The sequence below is a fragment of the Oratosquilla oratoria genome, chromosome 18, assembly GCF_046742065.1.
Source record: "Oratosquilla oratoria isolate Oo_2021 chromosome 18, ASM4674206v1, whole genome shotgun sequence".
In the NCBI taxonomy this organism is placed as follows: domain Eukaryota; kingdom Metazoa; phylum Arthropoda; class Malacostraca; order Stomatopoda; family Squillidae; genus Oratosquilla; species Oratosquilla oratoria.
Genome location: NC_134794.1, coordinates 66,011,632 through 66,038,857, shown reverse-complemented (window position 1 = coordinate 66,038,857; position 27,226 = coordinate 66,011,632). Strand labels below are relative to the sequence as shown.

Genomic DNA, 27,226 nt, shown 5'->3' with positions numbered 1-27,226 from the left:
ATACAAGCATGGATGAACCAAGAAGCATCTTCTCATCCACCGAAGACGAGGACACTTCCCCCGAGACACCTTCCGACCATCATCATCGCAAGCGTCCTCGGGGCTACCACCTCCTGGGATCTTCCACAGGAGCCAGAAGTTGACTCCGACCCATCTGTGAACAACCGTCTCCCAGCCGTTGACCCGGCTACTAGGCAGACTCCCCTCCCGCCTCCCACACCTGCTTCAGCCTCCCACGTAGATCAGAAGGAAGGAGTAGGGGGTGAGGAACCGTCGCGTCTTTCGTACACTGCTGTCATTACTTTCTCTAGGGAGGGAGAGTGGAGTGTTGTCACCAACTTCCGCCAACGTCCCAGGAAGCCCCGCCCCGAATCAGGCCCTGCGAAGTACCCAGTCCTCCTCAGCCATGCTGAGAACCCAGCCCAATTCATCATGTTAGGATCCTGACGCCGGGCTCAGCTGGTTAAGGATGCTGTAGGGCCTGTTGACGGCATTCGTCAAACACCATCCGGGGAATGGCTGATAATCTGTTTGTCGGAGAAGCAGCAGGGCCAGCTTCTGAGAACCGCTGGCCTGAATCCGCAAGATTGCGCATGAGGTTAAGAACCAGCGATACACCCCTTTTTCGGAGCCTCTGCTAGTCGCCAGGGAACAATGGGCTTCCCACCCGAAGGAGGAATGGACGAAGGACAGGGACTTCGCGTTAGCCTCCAAGACTCCAAAAACTCCGACGAGGGCGGAAAACCCAAGCCCGGCGACCTCAACCCCTCACTTCCGTGGAAGTCGCACCCTCCCATGGGGATACCACTTTAACTTTTCTACATTTATCTCTATCCTCACCTATCCTAGAAAAAAACATGCACACATATAAAAAAAATCTAACACAACCACTCTTTCCCCTGTACACAAGCCCACCACGGCTCAGTAAGCACCCCTACATGGGCTAAGTGCCCTCTATAAATTATAAGCCAGTCCCTAAATCGGCTAGCTCCGCTGGGACTTTACAGACGACCTCGAGAATTGAGGGAGCCATCTCCCGACACCTCCCACGCCTTACCATTGACGACTCTGTACTACCCGTCGGGGATTCAGGTCGTGCATCAACTGACCTACCACCTCGGAGCACCACGTTGCGAGTATCAATTCTGTCACGTCTGACAGACGACCTCGGGAACAAGGGGGATGAAATCTCCCGCCACCTACCACGTCGTGACACTCGCCACCTTCCGCACTACCCGTCGAAGACCCAGGCCGTGCACTCACCCACCGGGATTTCACCCGTCGATGACAGACCACCTTGGAGGATCACCGGACGAGTATCGCCGTGTCCTCCCCCCCCCCCTCCGCTCCTCTTGGGGCCAGAAGCGAGCTTTTACCTGTTCTTAAGCATCCAACTTTATAATAAATTAACAAGCTTTTCCAGAGTCTACCTTCAGCCAGGCCCACATCCCCTATATTCTTGACACATATTTATCGGCTATTTTGACGGAATCCGACGTAATTTATCTTTTCAAAATGCCGGCCACAAAACGCTGCTGCTATGGATGGACTGCATATGAAGGGTTACATGGGCCCGCTTTCCCAAATCACATTTGGACTTGGAAAAATGTCACCGACGTGTTTGAGCGTGTGGGAAGATTTTACCATCGAGAACTCGAAAAAAGACATACACATATGAGGCAAACACTTCATAGGTGAATCTGTGCCCACTGATGACCACCCACATCCAATTCCTGTCCTCTCAACCCTAGAGCGGGTTAGTCTGCACGAATTTCATTCCATTAGCGAAGAACTAAATTCCTGTAGTGGCTGTGAAGTCGGTGAATTCATTTTTTCTCAATATCTTAAGCTAGGATTATCAATTTTTCTTTTGGTTCAATGGTATTTTACCTTTCAATTTAGTAAGTAGTTATTCTTAAAGCATGACTGAATTCTCCGTTGAAAATCAAAAACCTAGGATCAAAATTGATGAGTGTATGACCGAGAAAGACAAATAGGCCTACCAGGAATATACGTTAGGAGACATAGTAAGGAGGTCGAGGAAAGCTTTCCTAGTCCTTCTTATCAATAATTGATTATAAACCAAGCCGTGACCGCCACCTTCAGAAATTCATCAAAGATAAATTTTAATGATAAGCAATGAGTGGACAGTATGTCACCAGTCAGCTACCCTCAATATGGATATGAACTTTAAGTGATAAATCATTTCCAATGTCATCGACCCTACTGATCTTGCCATACACACATATTGACTCGATAGATGTCAAACATTTTATTTTTAGATTGGGTGTTAGAAGAGTATATAAAACAAATGCATAACCATTATAAACATAAAAAATACTATATTTTTTCTTCAAGGACCAAGAACAGCCCAGTAGTATTTTCAAGAATACATACACACGGTGGCGCGTGGTAAAGTCCCAGACAGTCAGTATGGCGGTACCTGGTTCGAATCCTGCCTAGGGCTGAAATTATTTCAGTACCGCTGCGCTTCGAGTCGTTACTCCAACTCTCATGGGCGGGGAGTTGGGTGTGTGTGTAAGGTCATAGCATTACCCATAGATCGGTCATACGAGCTCTGAGCTCTCTTCCGGGAGGGAAATAGCTGTCGATCACGAGTCCAACACGTGATCCGATCCAAAGACCAAGGTGAATCACACACACACACACACACACACACACACACACACACACACATATATATATATATATATATATATATATATATATATATATATATATATATATATATATATATATATATATATATGTGACACACAGGAAACCCACAGTCGGAGAAAATAAACTTCGAATAAAGAAGAATCCTATATTTCGGGTATAAACTGTAGCCCTCTTCAGGAAAGTACTTTCCTGGAGAGGGCTACATCAGTTGATAGCCGAAATATAGGAATCTTCTTTATTCGAAGTTTATTTTCTCCGACTGTGGGTTTCCCGTGTGTCATTTACAAATGTGCTACTACATTTATATATATATATATATATATATATATATATATATATATGTGTGTGTGTGTATTTACCTAGTTGTACCTAGTTGTATATTACGGGAAGGGGAGCTATGCTCGTGGGGTCCCGTCTTCATTTCTCATTTTATCTAAACAATTTTTAAATTCATGTATTGTTTTTGCACACACCACTTTCTCATCTAACTTGTTCCAACTGTCTATTACTCTGTGTGGAAAGCTGTTCTTTTTCAAATCTCTTCTATAGCTGTCTTTTTTTATTTTCTTTCCGTGTCCTCTTGTATTTCTGTCATCCCATTTTATCAGATTCTCTCTATCAGTAATTTCTATGCCTTTCATGATTCTGTAAATAGCTATCAAATCTCCTCTCTCTCTTCTTTGCTCTAGTGTCTGTAGTCCAAGTTTTTGTAGTCTCTCTTCATATGATAGTTTTGAGAGTGTTGGTGCCAGTTTTGTAATTGCTCTTTGTATTCTTTCAAGTTTTTTTATACATTTTTTTGTACTTGGTGACCATATTGTTGCTGCATATTCTAATCTTGGTCTTATCAGGGTGATTAGGATTTTCCTCACCATTTCTTCATCCAGGTATGTAAATGCCACTTTGATTGTTCTTATTAAATTATAAGTTTCTCCAAAAATCTTATTTATATGTTTTTCAGGTGACATATTATTCATAACAATGACTCCCAGGTCCTTTTCATTTTCTACTTTTTTTATTCCTTCTTTTCCCAAATTATATGATCCTGTTATTCTGTTTTTGCTTTTTCCAAATTCCATTATACTACACTTTTTTGTATTGAACTCCATCTCCCACTTCTTACTCCATTCCTGTACTTTATTTAGATCTCTCTGTAGTGATTCACAATCTTCTTCAGTTTTCACTCTTTTCAGTAGTTTTGCATCGTGTGTGTGTGTGTGTGTGTGTGTGTGTATGTATATATATATATATATACATATATATATATATATATATATATATATATATATATATATAGAGAGAGAGAGAGAGAGAGAGAGAGAGAGAGATGTGTAATTTTCTATTTAACCATTAACACAGGTAGTAACATTGGTACAACGCGCTGACATTAAAAAAAACGCCAATATATTGATCACGAGCATATACACGCATGTGCAGTTGACTAACCATCCAGGACACAAAACAGGTACACAGGCATTATTCACCTGCACTCATGAGGAGTAGATCTCACGGGGAAAAAAGTGGCTTGCGAAGAAATTTCGCAATCAGCAAAGTTCCATGACATAACATAAGAACATAAGGATGAAGGAGACTGCAAGAGACCATAAGGCCTACACTAGGCAGCTCCGTATCCATCACCACTTGTCATCCCCATCCATAAAGTTGTCTAATCGTTTTTTAAAACAACTGATAGTTTCAGCGCTTACTACATGATTATTAAGTCTATTCCATTCGTCGACCACCCTATTAGTAAACCAATTCTTGCCTATTTCCTTCTTAAATCTAAATTTGTCCAGTTTAAAACCATTAATGCAAGCCCTGCCCTGTTGTTTTAAAATGATGACCTTATTTGCATCATCCTTGTTAAAGCCTTTGATCCACTTGAACGCCTCTATTAAATCACCCCGCACTCTGCGTCTTTCCAGAGTGTAAGTTAAGGTGCGTAAGCCTCTCTTCGTAAGGCAAATTTGTGAGTCCATGTATCATTTTGGTCATTCTTCTCTGTACTGATTCTAGTGAATTGATGTTCATTCTGTAGGACGGAGACCAAAACTGTACCGCATAGTCAAGGATGGGTCTAACTATCGCTAGATAGAGTTTGATAATTACCTCTGCACTTCTATTCGTTACCGTCCTAGCAATGAAACCTAATGCTCTGTTAGCTTTATTCCTGGCGCTAATGCACTGTTTCCTGGTTTTAAGGTCCGGACTCACTAGAACTCCCACTCTAAAAGCGTGTTATCTAAGCTGTATATATTTTCGGGGTTGTGTAGCCCTACATTTAACACGCTACAATTAGAGATATTGAAGTTCATTTGTCATTTCACCGACCATGTGAACAATTTGTTACGATCATCCTGCTCTCTGCATCATCTCCTGAGCTAATTAGGCGTCCTATTTTAGTGTCGTCCGCAAACTTACTAACATTACTATGCGCAGTTCAAAACATATTAAACACCGTTCACAACATACCAAACACGTACGCACGCATATTTCACGCTTACATAGAGGACAGTACAAAAGTTATGATTTATAGATGAGTTTGTTCTGGTTAGGCTAGGGTGAAGAGCATTTTACCAGTACTTATATTGTCTATCTAAACAAATCTGACATTAATGTGGCGACACACAAGACATTTCTTCCTAGCATGCTACTTGATTTTGCTACTCACTTTCATTTTTGGTATCCAAAGTGAGTAGCGTGTTACTGACTTGCTGCTGGGAAAAGTAATAAACTTGCTGGGAAGACCCAATGGCAAGTTTTCCTCCTCATCTAGGTGCTCAAATGAGCCACCATTCCTTTGGGTTTACTGTATATGTAAAGTATAAATATAATTGAACGTGTCACAATTTCGGAATTGCGACACATTACCTAGTTTTTTCTCATTTCCTTTTAGGCTTTGGTCTCCGCTTTACATGCAGACTAGTAAGCACCCCTTTCTTTTGGGCCCTTCAGCTACTTTTCCTTCGCTCAGTAAAGACATTGAAAGTCTTAAAGCACCCAATGATTACTTCTTTATATTTTTGCTAAGCCTTTTCAGGCAAAGCAAAATTACTCGAGTCCAATTTTCCCCGCAGCATTTTGTTGCGAAAGTTTAGCGCCAATCGGTTGACAATGCCTTATTGAGTATAAGCATCCTCGATTTCCTCTATTAGGTGAGAATAATGTACACATTCTCTCCCATTAGTCAGGACATGATCTCACCTCATCCAAAGTTTGTCTTCACATGCCACTCATACTGGGAGCCAACAGACAAAGGTTCCTATGATATTTCAAAATGTCTCAATTTATCAATTGGCTTTAGTTTATTCACTATATTATATTATTATTGTACCTTTACACTTTTATTATATTTAATACATTTTTGCCAATGTATCACCATTTGTTTTCATCTTTATTTGTTGTAGAACCCGCGTCATTCCATACCCCTGCGCGTCTCCCACTTATTTTAGCTAGCTAAAATTAGGTTATTTAGAATCATCTGTCCCTTTCCTTAAAACAATTATCTCACAAGACTCCTAAAGTTGCATCCAACTCCTGTATCATGCCCTGTTGCTACTGTGTCGAGCGTGGCGTTGGTCAATTGGTACTCGACCGTCTCGCCAAACACACTCCGGATGGAGTGATCCAGCTGCCTGTCATCACAAGTCGCATCCCAGTGATTCTGTGCCGTGGGGACCGTGTCCCCATGTTAAATGACTCCTAAAGTGCATATGTGTGGACAGACTGCATACATTGTAAACCGTGCTCAAGATATATGGATTTACCCCGCGTGAACTCTGGGGTAACTTACAACAGACGTAGCTTAGGTCCCATCATCCCCAACAATGTGACTAGCAAAATCCGTGGTCATCAAGAGTATCTTCCTCTATCAAGTGTACTCCATCAAGATATTCTACCAAGCCAGCGCTACATCATCAGAATGGATAGGAGTGTTGCGATGTGAGGTATCATTTTTATTTTAGCTTTATGTACCAGTGCGCGCAGGATTAGTCTAGGGCGGGTGTCTCCAACCATGTACATTTATAACATGAGAAACATTCAAATCTTGTATCTGGGAATTCTCACCAATTTCTCTAAGGAAATACATGTTTGTAGGATTTTCCCCCACTTGATTGTGTTACTCTAGTATTTGATTATTGTGGAGACACTGAATTGTAATAAATGTCGAAAGTATCTCTTGATTTTTTGTTGTGGATCTCTCTGCGAAAACTCAAAATTCAAATACATTGTATAACTTCTAGTGTATGTGTAACGCGAGTTCTGTTCGTTATGGTAAAAAAAAAATAGGTTAGGGTCTGCGCTTCACGTCATGAGCAATTCACACATATTTTCACTTCTATCCTTTTTCCCCGTTATACGTATTACACTACTCTCTTTCTGAGAAGTATTACTTCTCTGGTCTTTCGAAACAACGTCTTTATATTGAAGGGGCGTTCACGGTCCCGACTTGTTCCCGAAGTTTCCTAGACTTCAGTTCCCAACTGTAGCTATCTCCCTTCTCTAATTCCCTGTATGAGAATTTCTTATGTTGGTTTACACCTTTTCTTCTTCCATTGTCTAGGGATTTTGGGACAGAACACCCGTATTATTATTATGATTATTGCATTATATTTTTTTCTATCCTTGATCTTTGTCACTGTACACTTATTAGCAAGACAATATGAAATAGGCGTTATTTTTTCATTTGACTACAGTAATAGACTTTAATCAACAGAATACTTGACGGGAAATTTTCTTATTGTTTTCGTTAGTCGTTACCCAAAAAGTCATCAGCAAAACATTCCATGTGTCATGGGTACAGTATGCAAGAGCTTATTAGCAAAGCAGATACCAAAAGCGAGTAGCATGCTCACGAGAAATGACTAGTGTGCCTCCACTAGTGGTGGGCAGCTACCGGTAAAATTACCGGTTTTATCGGTAACAGCCTTGACGGTAGCTTACCGGCAATAATTCTGCTACCGTTAAGGTTCCGTTAACCGATAAGCTATACTAAACACTCGTGGAGCGGTAAGCACGTCTCGGCTTGGTGGTACTGAGTGACGGTAGTGGTGGGCAGCTACCGGTAGTTACGGGTTTTATCGGTAACAACCTTGACGGTAGCTTACCAGCAAAAAATCTGCTACCGTTTAGGCTCCGTTAACCGATAAGCTATTCCATAATACTCAGAGAGCGGTAAGCAGGTTTCGGCTTGGTGGTACTGAGTGACAGTACTGACGGCCCTACGTAGGATGAAAATTAACAGGAACGTATTCAACGTGCTAGATCGTCCTGCTCCCTTCTCGGCCCACAGATGCACAGTACGAAATGTACGTATTCGAATATGAAAATTAACAGACGTGCTAGATCGTTTTGTTTGCATCTCGGCCCGCAGAGGTTCAGTGCAAAATGTATGTATTCGATTAGTCAGCCTATGTGATCTAGAAATGAAGAGGTGGTCAAACTACTCGAAAACTTTTCAGTCTGCCTGGTTAAAGGATCCCCTGTTTAAAAAATGGTTAGCGGAAGTGAAAGAGGATGGAAATAAGGCACGTTGGTTTGTAGAACGGACATGAAAGCTCACAGAACAGGGAGATTGGAGAGACACTGTTTCCACACTTACCAGATCTTCATATTTAACTTTATATTTAATGTTTATTAATATATGCATATTTACATAAATGTACGCAGTTGCTCATGAAAGACACCATCTGCATGTTACAATCTATTTGTACTGTACTTGTATTGGAGTTAATCACAAACAAGTTCACAAATACACTTATCAGGCTCGCACGAGTGATGACTGACAAGGATATATATATAAGCTATGGGTTGGGTCAGGGAATACAGTATACCACAACATACTCACGGAAAGAAGAAACAAGAATAAGCGGGCAGAGACGATCAAAGATTCTGGTGGATTAACACTGTGCCCATTGAAGTGGCCTCTACGACGCAAGGTAACGTCCTATTCAAAAATCATATTTTGTTAGTGATACGCATGTAATTATTATTCGCGTAGTCTTAAGTAACTAATATTTGCGAGCCTTACCCTAGATTGGTGGAGGTGGCGCGCGCTCGCGATTCCGGTGGGCATGTATCCAAATGGATACACAGAATAAAAAATTAAAATAAAATATATGCGTGTTTTTTTTTGTCCATTTAAAGGTACTATAATATAAATATAGGGATCGTAGAGTCCTGCTAATACAAAATTAACGTAATTCCAATATAAAAAATGACAACTATGAACAATTGAAAAAAACTGACAAATTCAAAGGGTTGAGATTGTGTGTTCCTGAGCCTAATATAAGAGGAACTTGGTAAAAAAAAAACATTATGAAAATGACCTACATATGTCAATTCATCTCACACAAAACCTTTAAAACCTCAATTGTACAAAAAAACTGTCCTGACTAAATGAAAAATGGGTGATTTTGGAAATGAATTTTTATGTGTAATGTGTAAAAATGATGCATGTAATTATTTTTCTTTTATGAAATTGTGTTTCTATGTGAAAAATATATTCTTTGTATGAAATTGCACTTGCATAGAGACGGAAGTGGAGTGTGAGAGGGGGAGGGAGGGATTGGTGCGTAGGCCTATGCACTGAGGGAGAGGAGGTAATGCTGTGACCTTACACGCACCCCCTCCCTACTCCCCGCCCACGAGAGTTGGAGTAACGACTCGGAGCGCAGGATTTTTATAGTGACGACGTTACAAAACTTGAGTTGTGACTACACACCATAGTAGGATGAAATTTGTTTAGATTTAAGTCATAAAGGCGACTCGAACTTGGGACGTCACTACTACCTCACGAGTCTTTTACCGGTTATTCCGGTAACGGCATTGTTGTTTACCGGTAATTCCGGTATTGAAATTAGCGGTATTTGCCCAGCACTAGCCTCCACCTTTAGTTATCACAAAATCACCACTCTTCACACACATAAAACCGGGATTAATGGAGCAGCAGGGGGTACGGATTCATAAAAACTGTACTCGCTCGAATCATCGATGTATATCAGAAAAATCCAAATAAAATACCAAATCTTTACCCAAATAGTATAATTACGAATAAAGATGAAATTAATAATTTACGTTACGTAAATGAACAAATAAATGCAAAGTATTTCATCTTAATCAGTGGTTGCACGTGAAATATATACCCTACACATTATATATATAATTAGCTGGATACAAGGAGCGCATGGAAGTGAATTATAAAATAAAAGTGGAACGAGTTTTTTTTTTTTTTTTATCTCGTGTTGACACTTATTATTTTATTTTCACATAATGAATAATACGGGTGTTTCCTGGGTACAGTCATGTGGAAATATCAAGACCTTCATTTAATGATTTAGACTGGGTTCACGAGAGCAACTTTTTGCGATCAATGGCAAAATAAACAAATAAATAAAAATAACAATGATAATAAAACCAATAAATAAATAGAAAACCATACAAATAAACTATACAACTCCATTCACACGGGCAACTTTTTTGTAGCAGTCACAAAAAGTTGCTAGCTGTAGCGGACGCAGAGCCATTTTTCCAACCACACCACTGTGGTCAGCGATAGAAACCATTATTTCAAATGGCAGCATACATACTCGTGGCGCAGTGGTAGATCTCTCGACTGCCACTACGGTGGTCAGGTTCGAATCTCGCCCAGGGCTAAAATAAATTCAGTATCGCTGCGCTGCGGGTCGTTACTCCAACTCTCGTGGGTAGGGAGTTGGGTGTGTGTGCATAAGGTCACAGCATTACCCATAGATTGGTCTTCTGAGCTCTCTTCTGGGAGGGAAATAGCCGTCAATCACAAGTCCAACACGTGATCCAAGACCATGGTGAATCACACGAGCCACTATTAGTTGCTGCCACCCTGCCTCTTGCTGCTTTTGTGCGGTCATATCTTGTCAATCATGTCAAATACTCTTTTCAGTATGTTGGAAGAATGGCTTTTGAGTTGTTTGACTGTCTAATATTGATTGCAGAGATGGAGAAGAGACCAACACTTTATGATTTGAATGTGAAGGAATACAGACAAGAACATTAAAGAAATTTTGGGGAATGCACCATGCAATAGACTGTTACTAGATGCACCCAGTGCTTTATCTTCACTAAGGGAGCACAGATAGCCATTTCCATGAAATCCATAATGACATTGATCTCATTTGTGGCCACTACTGAGTGGCTACACTGTACTCCTACTCACCATCTTTTTGTGGTGACAATTTTGTGTGGCGGCCATAGACCACAAAAAGTTGCTCATGTGAACCCAGCTTTACTGTTGCTAACTATACAGCAAATGACAAGTCATGACGGTTATTTGTCTGCGCTGTATTTGTATAATTTTTCCCCTCATCAAAACAGGTCAGAAGACATCAAACTTTGCTGGACCTAATGAATACAGATATGTTTTCTTCAACGATATTGCTATGTTTACTCCGTCCAAATATTAAATTTTTCTTTGCTTTCCTTTTTTTTTCTCTCTCTTTCCAACCAATGAGCAACTTTGCTTACAAAGCAAAGTGGCTAGGCATGGGAAAACATTATCCTCCTCACTCCTTTAATAGCCTGTTTTCACTTTTTCTTCTTAGTTAAACTTTGAAAAATGCACATTATTTTATACTGCCTCTGTTCTTGGTTCAACTCTTTCACCCACACTTGTTCAAAAGCTCTTATGACCTTGTTCACCCCATCCAGTTACCTTCTCCTTGGCTTACTGTTTGTTCTTACTCCTAGTAACATGAGTTTGTGCATTCTCCAAGGAGGTCTACTCATATCATCATCCATTCTCATAATAGCAATGACAGGATCCTGATTGTACTGGCCCTGCATGATGGTCAGTGGAGAAAATCACCTCCCTGCTGCCCATTCTCAAAACCCATCAACCCCTTCACCTCCTACTGCAGCTGTAACCATGAAGGGTTGAGAATCAAGACTCTGGACTGGGCCCAAGATATTTACCAATTTCAACTGTATGTCTTCCACATTTTTCATGTATGGAGAGCTGATAACTGGCAAGTGCTCCCCTCCTCCTACTTTCAGCTGATGACCTAGAAAGTCTCACATTAATACAACACAGACAACAGTCCATAGTTTCTTCCCATATTTATAGAATGGCTCAAAGATTGTTTCCAGCCACTGTGAGACAGTGAGCTTCCAGTTTGTGAAATCTGAGGTAATTATTATTATCCATTCTTATATTAAGACCAAACCCCTCTGATCTGTTCCCCTAATAGGAGGAAGAAGCCTCTTGGTAAATAATTTTTTAAACTTTTTAGATGTTACCCACCCTATGAGGTGACATGGCAATGGATGCCTTTTTAGTCAGAGCTTCATGAGGATTTAAGACCAAATGACCCAACAGTTACCACCCATTGGCTCTCATGGGATTCATGTAACCCTTCATCTTGATTATGACCTTGAACCCTAGTCCATCTAGACTTAACTGATCTGAAATTAGTATGAAATTGGTAACAATATCTACACAGCTAACACAGGCATTTAATTTGGTCCATGTAGAGCTGTGCTTTGAAATATATACCCACAACCATTGCAACTTACCACTTTAGTAATTCATTCATGCCCTTTTTAAGCATATTTCACTTCCGTGCTTACAGATTGGTGGTAAAAGATGACTAAGTGCCTCTGTTTTCATAAAATTTAATTATAAAAGAGGTTCTACAAGTCTGAAAATGTTATTCCTTATATGAGAAATAGCTGTTCACAACTTGCTTTGATAATGTAAGTACCTGAGATGACTTTGATGTGTATGATATATGCACACAAAAATGATGAAATGGCGATGAAATGATAGTGTACACTATAGTAGTCTACAATGTTCCAAGGTCACCATTAAGCGCTTCATAGTCTAGAGAGCATTGGTGCACCTTGATGTACTCAAATGCCTTCCTGTAACTGCTAAGCTACTTCCCTGTCTGTCTGTCTCAGTGCAAACCTGGAGATCAAGAATTTTTTTCTAAGACACTGGTTAACTTCAGAACTGTCCAAGCACTCTATAACAAAGGAAAGGCTTGGTAAAGTCTTCCTATTTGCAGTAAATCCTTATTTACCTTCCTCTTTTTAGGGTGTCATACCCATTACATTTGTTACAATAAAAAAAGTTATTAAACTGATAGATAAAATATAACAATAAGTTATCTAGACCATTGTTCTATTTCATTCAGTTCCAACTACAAAGCAAGTTAGACCTTGCTGGTAGGGAACGAGTTTTGGAAGTTCTGATAAACTACTGCAGGGCGAGGAATTTGATGGTGTGTATAAGTAATACTCTGTGCCTGAGGCACAGACTCTGAAGATCATGGACCATGATGAACTTGCTGAGTTTGCAAACCAAAAACTGCATTGTGGATCTCCTGGTGCTGCACTAACTCTGATGGACTGAACTTTGTATTGAGACCTCTCTCCATGAAGCATGTGTAGCAAGCATAACCAAAGTGGACCTCACGCATATGTTTGTTAATGATGCTGAGTTTGCTGTGTCTAAATATTTGCTCTGGTGGGAAACCTAGTTCAATGCACACAGTGCACAAGATTGGGAGGCCATGTAGGATGTCATCCCGCTTTCTGTGTTTGGGTGGTTGAGGAATATTGTTGGATTGTGGTGCTTGACCCTTAAGTCTAGGGTCACCCTGCTGATACTGACAATTATTTGTGAAGGTGTCATCCAAAATTATCTCTGTATCCCATCCAATATCAGCAGCAGATATCAAGGGAACCTCACTTTGTGGAACTGCATTACTTCTAGCAAGTTCATGTTTTTTAATTGTTCGAGTTCTTCTTTTAATTGTATTCATGGTTATAGGCTTTTTAAGCCCTGAATTATTGTCATATCCACATCTGGTTTCTGTGGAGAATATCTTCTTAGGTGTCAATTTATTGTACACTCTCATTTTATCCCATCGGTCCTTCATTTCAAGTGTAGGCCTGATTTTACCAGAGCTATTGATGTTGTGATTTTTATTATTGGAACTGTGTTGATATACATTCCAGGTTGTCATATCCAGAGATCTCAGTTCAAATTTCATTTTCCATTGGCACGTTGTGTGTGGATGATGAATTCTGCTCTTGTGTATTCCTGAAAGCTTGGGTGTTCTGTGGACTTTGTGTTTAAGATAATAATTGTAACATGTGTAACAAAGGTGGGTCCCATCCCCATTATTGTGCCACTGTTTAGCATTGTCAGTGTGGCAATTGATACAAATATGATTTGTTTCTTTCTTTAGTCCACAGCAAGTAAAAACTTTATCAGATGTAAGAGTGACATCTTTGATAAACTGTCCACACTGAGTTTGACACTGATCAGACAAAGATGCACAATAGAGATACATAGTCACCACCACTTTATCTCCAATCTTTTCTACATCCTCCTTTAGTTGGAAATGGTCATCTGCTCGATGTGTGCTCCCCCACTTTGAAGTAACAGTTGATGACTCTAAGCAGTCCTCATCCCTAATAATTTCCACAATGTTCTTTGTACAAAAGACCTCTTGATTAACATCAAATGGAATTTCATTGCTTATATATCTTTTAGCACTAACACCTGTTTTAACTTCAGCCACTTTAATCCAATTTCCTTCTTGTAACCAACTTTTGCAAGATGGACTATTTATAAACTCTTGAATCATTTGTCTTGCATTATTATCTTTTGAACCCAAGTAACTACAAGGAAAAATTTTGGAAATTACCTTACCCGATTTTAACATGCACTTTAATCTGAGTGTTGACTTGGAACCTTTTGCTAAAACTGGAGTTCCAATAACTAAACCCTCTATTGGTTTGAAACTCAACTCCTTTTTTCTGGCAGTATCTAACCAAGCTATCGCCTTTTCACTATTAACAAAGTTTTGAATAGTCTGCAATGCTTGAGGATCCTCAACACCGAGATCATTGCAAGCAAAATGCCTTTTAATGACTGAGCCATCTGTTCGCGTGCACTGAAGGTATAGTCGATTCCTACTGTGTAGTTTGATGATGGGAGTTCCCTGAATCATAGTCAATACATTAGAAAAGTCAATTTTTTCATTAATTTCTTGTAGTAACACTTCCACAGGTGGAGGATCATAGCTCCCTAATCTTCTTTTCGAACGGGTGATTTTTCGCTTCTGCCTTCTCTGGAAACCCAGTCCTTGAATCTTTGCCTTCCCTTGCATTTTGGAGGATCTCCGTAGCTTCTTATGAGACGAAGAGTATTCATCCTCATACTCATCTTCAACTTCACCATCTGGTCCAGGATACTCAGTTTTGCTGTATGGTAACTGCATCTCTTCCTGTTCCTCTACCTTGGCTTCTTTCATTGTGGAAGGATCTGCATTCTGTGATGATGACTGTGTTGAATTTGTTGTGAAAGTGTACACATGGCTCTCCATCTTGTTCACCTGCAACAGGTAGACATAAAGTAAGTCTAGAGTACCAGCCAAGTTTATTCAGGTATTTGAGTACCAAAACACTTCTTCTCTTATGAATATGACTATTCTATTGTATTTACCCAAGACTATGCATCAAAACAATCACCTGGGATATTAAGTAAATTATCAATGTTCCAATGAAATCAGAAAATAACACCATTAGAAACCCAATTTTTTCCAATTCTGCTGAAGGAAAAATCCAAAGCATTGGTGAGCCCCAATACTACTAAAAGTTACATTTCACACCTTACTGCCCACAGGTTCCTTATCTAAGCTGAATAAAACTGTCTGGTGTTAGAATAGAATCATCAACTGTGCCACATTCATCATGCTAGGCAGTAAAGAGTTCATCCCAATAGCTTTTCAATCTTTTAATACTCCAGAGGTTATCCAAAGCTGAATAAAATAATCTTTTTCTATGTCAACAATTGAAAGTGGTGAGAAGAGGAGAGCAGTCGTTAGTCAGCTCCCATTTGCGAAAGTGTAATAAATACAGTTGAATTTGGGCCCAGTCCAGACACCAAGTGTCAGCCCCCTCAGGGTTCCTCCTGGAGAAAAGGAAGTTGATGGGTTTTGAAGAAGGGCAGGTACCTATCACTGGTCCCTCATACCAACAATACCCCATGAGTCTCTGATGACACTTGGTACTAAAAATGTCAAGATGCCTCTTCAAGTAATTTAGTGTCCATGTTTCAGTCACACATCAAGATGGAGCACTAGCAACTTGAAGATTTGCATCATGGTTCTCTTGCATAAATATCAACAACACCTTAACATCACTGCCCAATGGCAATCTTTTGAAGGACTTCCTGACATGACATAGTGGGGTGGTGGGGGGTTATCATGATCATCAGGGTGACCAGACGTCCCATATTATATGGGATTGTCCTGTATTCAAAGTATTTGTCCCATGTCCTGTATCAACACCCCGGGGATGCCTTTATTCCATATTTTCAAGATTTTAGACACTTCACATGAAAATTTGAGAAAGTTTTACATTTTACAGGTATATTAATTCAAAGGCAACAATTTGACAAATAGAATTATGAAAATGTTTTCATTATCTGCATTTTTTCTGCAATAAACTCAATATATCATGGTAAGTGACTTTTACTTTTACCATCCTTTTAAACCTGCAAGATATACATTAATCCAAAGTTGTAATATTTCAACATATGTAATACATTGCTGCTTGAAACAAAATGTTCAATGGACACACCCATTTAAAGCATACATACATACATATACCAAGGCTTCCCCCTTACAAGGGAGGTAGCCAAAAAGAAAAAGGCATAAAATCATTCCCATCCATTCCATCCCTAAATACACTCCACTCCCCTCCATTTAAAGCAAGTGAAAAAAAAAAAAAAAATAATAAAAAATGTAGAAGTCAAGGAAGCAGGTCCTGGAGCTGTGAGCTTGTTTTGTGTGTTTCATACAGCTCGTACACATTGTCCATATACCTCTCCAATTTAGGTGTCCCGTAATTCCAGTTTTCAAAATCTGGTCACCCTGAAGATCATAAAGGATAAATATCACACTTGTTGAAAACAGTACTTTTATTTAATACCACTAATCAAGAAAAACGAATTTAAAAATGAGAGTGAGAATTCAATAATTCAAACATACTGCAGTAATTCATGAATTGTGAAGTAATGTTAAAAATATATATAAATAAAATGTTCATAGATTGAGAACTACATACACACCTACTACAGTATTTATGGAAACAAAATTACTATATGTTGACCATCAGTTTGTCTGACTACTGGGGGAGAGTTCTGAAGAAATTGAAGTCAGAATTTCTGAAAACAATATTACATACATACATATACCAAAGACTTTTTCCCTCCTTACAAGGGAGGTAGCCAAAATACAAAGGCATAAAATCCACTACCACCCATTTCATCCCCATAAACTCCACTCCCATCCCTTCATCTTATCTTGGCTCCTCTTGGATGATGGGTCATCCCAGCATCTTGCCCACTACCCTGGGTCAGAAGCAGTGTCACAGAAATGGAGAAGACAGGGAGATATCCCTTCGGGCAGTGTCAATTTATTTTTAACACATATTCCCTCACCCACTCCCTTTCATGTATCACAGCATCATCCATACACAACCATTCTCCATCCACTCCTATCTTCTGTCTTCTCCCATCCTTCCTCAACAGACATTCCCCTTTTTCCCAGTGCCCCTATTACCCCATCCATCCATCTCATCCTTGGTCACCCCTCATGTTCACTCCTTCTACCTCTGCCTTCCACACCTCATTCTTTCCATGTGTCCAAACCATCTCAATAATCTTTCATCAACCCTATCTTCCAACTCTCTTTCCACCCCGTTCTCATCCTCACCTCATTTCTCACTCTATCCAGCCTAGTAACCCCTATCATACTTCTCAGGCAACTCATCTCAAACATATTCAAACTCCTCCTCTCTTATGTTCCATGTTTCTGCCCATACAGTGCAGAATTACAAAGAAAAGAGAAGTAAAACATAAGATATAGGAGGCAAAAAGGAGAGATGTGAAATGGGGTAAGAGTATGACAGAAAATTTTGAAAGTAATAAAAAGATGTTTTGGAAAGAAATTAAGAGAGGAAGAGGAGGCAAATCAAGTAGAGAAAAGGTAAAAGGTGCAGATGGAGAGATGATAATGGAAGAGTTGGCTGCAAGAGGAAGATAGGCAGAGTATTTTAGGGAGTTGCTAAATGTAAAGGAGGATAGGGAGGGAAAGGTAGTTGTAATGGGAAGCAAAATGACACTGGTGAGTGAGGAAAATGGAGAAGAAATAAGGAAAGATAAAGTGAAGGCGGTTGTTAAGAAGATGAGAGTAGGTAAGGCACCTGGGTTGGATGGGTGTCATGCAGAATGTCTAAAAAAAAAAGAGGTACAGTGATGGATTGGCTGGTGAGATAATTTAATGCTTGTTTAAGAGAGGGTAGAGTGCTAGAGGACTGGAGGAGTGCCTGTATAGTTCCACTTTACAAGGGAAAAGGGGACGAAGTGTAATTGGGAAGGCTTATGGGAGGGTCTTGATTGAGAGGATTAGGAGAGGAACAGGGAATTGGTCAGGAACAGTGTGGGTTTAGGACAGGTAGGGGTTGCATGGATCAGATTTTTGTGGTAAGACAGATATGTGAGAAAATGATATTAGAAATAACAAAAACAGTGAAATAATACTTTACTGCAGTACATATAATGTTTATATAATAATTAGTATAAAAATATATATATACATACATACACACATATACCATTAGCTATTTCTCACTTACAAACAAGGTAACAAAAAAAGAAAGGCATAAAATCCACTCCCGCCCATTCCATTCCCACATACTCCACTCCTATTCACCCACCTTGCCCCCCCCCTCTTATCTTGGCTCCTGGATGATGGGTCATCCCTGCATCTTGTCCACTGCCCTGGGTTAGAAGCAGCGTAGCAAGACAGCCTATGTTGGGTTACCCTGACTGTTTCATTCACATGGCAACTCTCCCTCCTTATCCTTTCATGTATAAATGGAGAAGATGAGGAAAAATCTCTTTGGGTCGCATCAACTTATTGTCTCCACTTATACCTATCTCTTGCCTTCTTCCTTCCCTGTTCAACACATTTCCCTTTTACCCCAGGCCTCCTTCCCTTTATCCATCCATCTCAGTCTTGGCCTTCTCCTGAAGTTCACTCCATCCACCTCTGCCTTCCACTCCTTTTTGTTAGTCTTTCTTCTCTTCACTTATTCTTTCCATATCCCCAAACCATCCTAGTATTCACCAACTTTATCTACCAGCTCTCTTTCCAACCCCCTCTCCTTCTCACTTCCTCATTTCTCTCTCTATTCATCCTCATAAACCCCAACATACTTCCCAAACAATTTCTGATTTCGCATTTCCGCCTCCTGTGAATTCCAAGTCTCCACCCCATAGAGTGTCATACACATAATCAGCCAATCATATAGTCTTCTCTTTGCATCCATTTCCAGATACATATTTCTCACATAACTTTTCATTAACATAATGAAAAGCTTTAGAGAACTTGTGAAATGACAGTGGTATCAATGACAGTGATACTTTAATTCACCCTAACCTAACCTAACAGGGACCAATGACTGACAGTACCTGTAGCTTGTGATGGTGGTAGTCCTGAAAGATGGATGGCAGAAAGAATCCTCTTCCTGCTGCCCATCCTCAAATAGTATTGACCCACTCATTCCATCTGGAGATTCTGCCCCAAGTGGTTGATACTTCAAGTCTGTGGACCAAGCTCAAGCTCCCTCTTTCAGCTTCAACAATATTTCTTCCACCTTTTTACATGTAATTGCTCTCCTTCTATTACTTTCAGTTAGTGACAGAGAATAAGTACCACACTAATACTCAAGAGAGAAAATGTGAAAATCACCTAGGATGAAATCCAGTCAGATATTAAAAAAAAAAAAACTATTTCTGTATTATATTAGGGTTCTGAATCTAATCTGCCATGTGCCAAGCTGTAAAATTCAACGTTTCATCACAAAATGAAAACTACAAAATGGCATCCGAAAACTAACTTACCTGCATATAACACAAAGAATGAATAATAATATGGGTGGTAAAATTTCACTCCCTGCCTCATTAAAACAAATCCATGCATTTCAAAAATTTTCAAGTCAATTATGAAAAACCACATATAATTGTGACAGTAGTCTAAGTTTTGTGAATGTGAGTGGATCATCTTTAATCATCACAAAAAAACAAGAATGCACACAATTTCCAAATTCCTTCAAAAAAATAATCTTTCAAACAAACATATCCAATTGTTTCACTCAGAGAAGCTAAAATCGGATATTTGTTTTGCAGTAGCTTGTCCCTTTAAGTCAAACTTTTCTCTTCAGCTGACAGTAGCCTCTCCTCCACAAAGGCATCAAAGTGATCTTACCCTTTCTTTGCAGCTGTCAACAGATAATTTTGGTGTGCAATGTTCTGCAGTGCCTTGGGCAGGTTAGCTGCAAACTGGGCAAATCTCTGCAAGACAGTGAGCAATCAATCTTCATCCGAATCCTACTTCATTCTGCTTTTTGTTGTGTCATGGAACCTTGGAGGACCAAAAGGAACATGTTCATGGGTAAGTTGATTTCAAAGATTGAAAGGCAGATCCCATCTGGTAAGGGCTGAGGTGGTTTTTGTGATACCAATGATACCACCCCATTTCTTGCCAATACAGCCAAGCCACTCCTGGTCTGGGTCCATTTCAAAACAATGTTGCCAGCTTTAAACTCCTTCTTGATCTCATGTGGAAACTGATGCCACTCATTCAGGTAGACGGTTCCCCAATGAGAAAAATCCACATGGTTATAGTGCATGAAATATGGCAACATTTGCAGGAAAGCATGGAGATGCATATCCCAGATTCCATCCCTCTGAGCACAAGCGAACAACAGGAGTATGTGGATCATCTGTATATAGCCCCACCAAAACATGAAGTTTGGGTTCTTGTTGGCTGCAATGAGAGCTTGCATGACCACATCAAATTCTCCTGTAGCAAAGCATATAACAAGTTCTTTGATAGTGCCATTGTATCAAGAAACATGTCTTTAAGGTCTGGATTTTTGTCTTCCATGAAGCTAACCAGCCGAAGCTGAAGTATCTTCCACAGAGCTTGGAGAGTGATCTTATGTCCTTTCATTCCTTTGGTGTAAGATGTTCCATAACTTGCTCAGAAGTTTTGGGGCCAATAGGCTACCTTATACTTAGGCTCCCAAGTCCTGATGATTAGACATATATACGGACTTGCATGAAGTTCATGGCACTGTGCAGCCCACATAGCATGACAATAAGACAATCCTGGTACAGTCAACCATGAATATTCTCAGGTTTAACAATTACAGATTTGATTACTAAAAGGTAAAACCATGGGCAAGGTTGCAAATATCAACAAACGTTAAATATACAGTACTACCTCTAATTAATGGACTAAAAGGGGGGTAACGGTGTCTGTTGATGTGAATAATCCATTGATTTGGAGTGGCTTTTGGGTGGCATAGTGATTGCACAGCACTAAACAACAGCAACAAAAACACCGGAAACACAGCGAAAACACCGCAAACACAGCTAATTAACGTCCATTAATGAGAGGTAGTACTGTAGTTATTTGTAGGCTGACTTACCCTACGCTGCCTTCACGTGCTTCCAGGCCACTACTGCTCTCCCTCACTTAAGCTCTGACCACCATAGTGTTTGTATCTTGTGTATGTACTGTGATATCTACCCTGCATATCTTTCATGATAGCCCCCCAAAAGGTGACTAAATTACCTGCTGGAGCAGCCCCTAAGTGCCAGAACCATACTGTACAATACAAGCCAATATCAGCTGTAATTGTTTACAGCAGTCAATAGAGCATGCAGCAGGAAGTGGTGAGTGGAGAGGGGTGCAGGAAGCATGGAGATACAAGAGGCAATGCTCACTTGCCATCCAAGACAACCCCCACTCATGTTACCACCTCATCTTTTTAATGTGTATCTATTTTCATAAATATGTTCAAAGGATCTACAAAGTGTATATGATGATGATATGGTTTAACGTCACAAACTCCTCCCATCAGAAGGCTAGGGCTGTGCCCCTTACAGAGGGCTTTGTAGCATGGAATTTAATGAACCATGCCCTTTGTTCAACTTCGCCAGTGGCAGGATTCTAAACGCCATCCCCTCGACCTTCGCTGCAAGTAACGACTCCCTAACTCGCTCAGCCAGCGAGCTTCTAAAGTGTGTGTATATATATATATATATATATATATATATATATATATATATATATATATATATATATATATATATATATATATATATATATATATATATATATATATATATATATATATAATGTTATACACCCTGTATATGTAAATGGATGGTCCTGGGGTGTTTTTAAAGAAAGCTGCAATTATTCATGTTTTTTTTTAACATTCATGGGGATTTGTGTCCCCTAACCCTTGCAAATATCAAGAGTTGATTGTTATCAACTTTTGCCTATGTAAGTTTCATCACCTTAGAAAACAATGCTTTATCCACTAACAACATGATGCTATCCTAATTTTATGGCCACATGCTTGCATCTCATCATATCAGTATTCAATGCATCTAGGTCATGAGGAGGTGCCTGAATAATGGTCATGTAATTAATGATTATCATTTCAGGTGACATTTCATGGTGTCTTTGGTTGAAACTTGTCCAGCCTTCCTTTATGTTTTCTTCATCCTGATGCTTCACAACAAATGCAATGTGTTGGACAGTAGCTTTTGCAGCTCATCCATTCTCATTTGACTTTTTGAGCCATTCCTTTCTTGTGTTTTCTACTGATTTTGAACAGGCCTTTCCTTGTAAAACTACAGCATGAAGGAGCTTCTCCATCCCATTTGGCATCTAAGGGATTTCCTTGTTTGATGGTTTCAAGACCATCATGTTGTCTTTTGGGCCACATTGCCACCCTGTCTTCTGCATGGCATGAAAAGTGATTTTGTTGCCCAGTTTTGTCATGTATGCTGATGCTGTTGCATGTAAAATGGATGAATCTCCCATGAATAAAGTCTGTTAGAGTCTGCTCCAGTTTCTGCATCCATGGTTTGCAGCCTTTTCTCTACCACAGCAGTGTCAATCTGCAACAACCAGTGATGGCGTCTCTTGTATTTACCTAGTTGTATTTTACGGGACAAGAGCTATGCTCATAGTGACCCGTTTTCATATCTCTCCACATCCAGTTTATTCTTAAAATTGTGTATAGTTTTGGCAATCACTGTTTCTCCATTCAGTTTGTTCCATACATCAATCACTCTATGTGGGAAGCTATTCTTTTTCAGGTCTCTTCTGTAGCTGTCTTTCTTTACTTTCTTTTCTTGTCCTCTTGTTTCTCTTCTGTCCTACTTTAATAAGTCGTCTGTTGAGAATTTCCATCCCTTTCATAATTCTGAAAATGGTCAACAAATCACCTTTCTCTTTTCTGTTCCAGTAATGACAGATGTAATTTTTCCAATCTTTGTTCATATATCAGGTTTGTCAGTGTAGGCGCCAACTTTGTCGCTGCTCTTTGTATTCTTTATAACTTTCTTATGTTCTTCTTTGCACTAGGTGCCCATAGTGTTGCAGCATGTTCTAGTTTAGGTCTTCTCAGTGTAAAACTATTTTTCTCACCATCTCCTCATCTATGTAGTCAAAGGCCACTTTCATTGACCTCAGTAAGTTACAAGTCTCTTCAAATAATTTATTGACATGTTTATCTGGTGTCAACTCACTTGAGATGATTACTCCCAGGTCCTTTTCTGAATCAACTTTTTTGACTTCTTTGTTTCCAATTTTGTACTGTCCCGACACTTTATTTGTACTTTTTCCAAATTCCATTATGCTACATTCTTTCATGTTGAAAAACAAGTGCATCAGCTTTGATTGTGTTGTTTGGTGTAAGGTGCCAGCCTCACATATTTGGGAGTCCAGTTTTTACCACCAATCATCCTGAGTGTCAGCTTCCTTCCTGCCAAATAAAATTTCTTAATTTTCTGGGCCTCTTTCCAAGCTGTCCATCAAACATCAAGTAAATGAATGTGAAGCGACTCTCAGGAACACACATTATCATTTCATCTTCACTGACAACAAACCAGTGTACTGGGTGCACCAGAATGTCTCCTTTCTTTTTCAATGTTACATGGATCAACTCTAGAAATCTCTTTTCTGAGGACTGATATGTAGGGATTATGTAAGACTCATCTCCCTCTGAAATGAGCTCTGTAATGTGTATATATTCAAATTTTCTGGGCACTGTAATAATTTCAAAGTCCTGTGCATAGTTTTGAAGTTGCTCTATGAATGTGACTCTTCTAGTTTGAAATGATGTTGGTACTTCTACATCTGCTTTCACTGTTAATTCATAGTATCTGTTCCACACTTCATTCAAATGAATGACATGTCCCTCATTTGCTGATTCTCTGGTCTAACATGCTTTTTTTTCTGAAATTTGTTTAGTTTTCAATGCATTTTGTTGGAACTTCTTAAAGCAGTTTGGATGATATTTTCCTTCTGTAGTGATCAGATCACAGATCACCAACACCAGCTAGTCATGAATGAGACTTGGTCATATTGGGATCAATCTAGAATCTAGTCACTCATCTTGAATGTGTTGACACACATAATGTTCCTTTCATTTCTGGGTCCTGGCAGAAGATACTAAAATCCCAGATGACCGATGTAGTTGAGCTTCTCAGCTTTATGACTGATGTGCTAAGTTTGCAGTTTTGTAGTCTTTTGAATCTCAAACCTGCCTGTGAAGGATGAAAAACATGATTTGTGCCAAGACTGACTTTTGATGATGACACTGCTTGGATTCAATTGATTGTAGGCCTGTTGAATGTGTTAAGCAGTTTATCTCTTGTCTGGGAAGCATATTTTAACATCTCAAGCCCTAGTTCTCCAATATCTACTAATCTTTCAGTTTTTCTCTCTTGACTGATGAAACATTCTTCAAAATTTGCCTGGTGAAGCCTCTTCAGACTGCAAATAGCTTCCATGCTCAGGCTGTAATGTCATCAATCTGAAACATCCAAAAACCACAACTGATAGAATAACACTATTAATTCATGATTATGTGATACTAAAAACACATCACTGTTATGAAAATGTCAGTTGTCCATGTCTTTAATGTTGTCTCAGATTTGATAGAATACAGGCAACAGCTATGGTACATTCTTAATGTGCAGAAGGTAAGGCACTAAATCCCAAATATAGTACATATGAGATTATATAGTACCCACCTTGTTTCAGTGAATTTTACAGAAAACTGAGACCTAGTTTCATTAGCACATGATAGATCGGCATTAACCAGGCAAAGTACTTTCTAAAATTGCTATATGCCTATTTTTCCTTGTAAATGCCTGAAGGGTTGTGGTTTTGACTTTGTGGTCTTACATATACCACAATAGACAATAAAGATCAATAAGAAGGCCCACAGACTATTGCCATCCACTGTGGAGCTGTAGGTTTCCAGCCAGTGAAACTTGAGGTAACAATCATTATCATCAATCTGATTAACATACATACTTATACAAAAATGTCCTTTCCCCATTAAAGGAAGGGTGGCCAAATCAAATCATACATCACCAACCCCTGCACTCCTCCTTCAAACCACATTCACTGTCCCTCCTATCTATACCCCGCATGGAGGAAGAAATCATCCTCGTCTCCCACCACCTGATCAGGTCAGAGGCAATGCAGAAAGACAGCACCTCCACAGCAAGACCAGACAGCCAGAGCTAGTTTACTCCTACCATATCATTATAGGGTGACTACTTCCACCCACATCCACTCAAGAAATATATGCAATAGACAAGAAATCCCTATGATAGGGCCACATCATTTCTTCATTTATGACCACTCTTGATTTACATCTATATCATATCCTCTCTCTTCCTTGTTCATCATTTCAGCATTCTATGATCACCCTAACATAATCAATAAAATACCACACTTGTGACTTGACCCTTCCACAGCCAAGACTGCTATACACTTGAAATACCAGGGCATGCCATGGATATCATACATTACAATCACTTCATATTGACTTCCCGTGTTTATGGCATACTAGTGTGTGATATGGAGGGTAGGATATTGAAACTAGAGGCTAGGATGTTATGCCTGCCAGTACATCAGAACTTGAAAAAAATAATATCGGTAGTCTTTAGGACACGTACTGTTCTCAAATATAAACTAATTAATTTGTGAATCTGTAGTAATCCAAGGTATTTCAAACATTATATTGCAGACAATGACAAATAATCAATTTTATTATCCTACAAAATTAATTATGCTATTGTTACTTGTTTGCACCATTTTACATTTACTGAAAATAATTTCCTTGGAAAAAAATAGCCTTGGCATGAATAAAGAAAAGAAAAAGAAAACAACTCATGCATTTAAGTACAAAATAAACCCTTCAACTTTATTATTGCATTTATCCATATTGAATTCCAATGGCACTTATTTTTTTTACCTTTATCTTTAAAGTGTAACTTGGCATCATCTAAGATTGTGCAGTGCCTGACTTGTTTCCGTTATCATCCCCTTAATAGTAATGTCTCATGATTTATCAAAAGCATGACATACATAAAAAGTACACCTTGCGTATAAAACCACAATAAGTAGATATAAACATCAATCATTATTCTTACCAAGAACTCGAAATTTATTGTAAATTGATGTTCGTGGCGTCCACTCAATGATTGGTTTACATGCAGTGTTTACAATATTTTCTCCAGTTGGAATTTTCATACAATTCGAAAAACTGTCTTACACTACGAAGTACGGTCGCAAAATCGGCTTCTGGCATGAATGACCACATAAAACATTACCGACTCATTACATCTTTAATAGAAATACTGATGAATATATTGACATTAGGCAAAAGTTTTAGGATGAGGTCAAATGATATGGAAAATTCAAGTAGTGAATTTAAGTTAGGAAAGTGTATGTATGTACAGTGTACAACACTGAATGGGTCCCAGTGGTTAGAGATGCATTTTAACAACCATAATGCACTTTAATTCTAAGCCATCAACATCGGAAGATCCGATGGAAGCTAGCATGTAGTACTGCATTTCAATTTCTACATGTGGCTACATGGAAGCTAGCATGTAGTACTGCATTTCAATTTCTACATGTGGCTACTCCATCGGATCTCCCGATGTTGATGGCTTAGAATTAAAGTGCATTGTGTTTGTTGAAATGTGTATATATATGTATATATATATACATAGATATATATATAATATATATATATATATATATATATATATATGCGTGAGTGTGTGTGTGTGTGTGTGTGTGTGTATTCACTTGGTCTTTGGTCTTTGGATCACGTGCTGGACTCGTGATCGACAGCTATTTCCCTCCTGGAAGAGAGCTCAGAGCTCGTAGGTCCGATCTATGGGTAATGCTATGACCTTACACACACACACACACCCAACTTCCCGCCCACGAGAGTCAGAGTAACGACCCGAAGCGCAGCTGTACCGAAATAATTTCGGCCCTGGGCAGGATTCGAACCAAGCACTACGCGCACCACCATGCTAGTAGTTCATCGCTCTACCAACTGCGCCACCGAATCGTGTGTGTGTGTGTGT

At 39.4% G+C, this 27,226-nt stretch overlaps 1 protein-coding gene across 3 annotated transcripts; it reads right to left on the bottom strand.

The window, feature by feature from the left end:
- Positions 1-12,314: 12,314 nt before the first annotated feature.
- LOC143035357 (uncharacterized) lies at positions 12,315-26,354 on the bottom strand. Of its 3 annotated transcripts, XM_076202351.1 has the most exons (3): positions 26,276-26,335; positions 19,211-19,343; positions 12,315-15,065 (listed from the first exon to the last, which is right to left on the bottom strand). In XM_076202351.1, exon 3 carries the CDS (start codon positions 15,054-15,056, stop codon positions 12,987-12,989), a length of 2,070 nt encoding a protein of 689 aa, XP_076058466.1. In that variant the 5' UTR covers positions 15,057-15,065; positions 19,211-19,343; positions 26,276-26,335; the 3' UTR covers positions 12,315-12,986. The 3 variants fall into 3 exon arrangements, with proteins under 3 accessions (XP_076058466.1, XP_076058464.1, XP_076058465.1); XM_076202349.1 differs by lacking the exon at positions 19,211-19,343 and having other exon boundaries at positions 26,276-26,354; XM_076202350.1 differs by lacking the exons at positions 19,211-19,343; positions 26,276-26,335 and adding an exon at positions 21,235-21,846.
- Positions 26,355-27,226: the final 872 nt, after the last annotated feature.

Coding starts and splice junctions, on each gene's coding strand:
- LOC143035357 (XM_076202349.1), bottom strand. CDS start 15,056: ATGGAGAGCCATGTGTACACTTTCACAACAAATTCAACACAGTCATCA.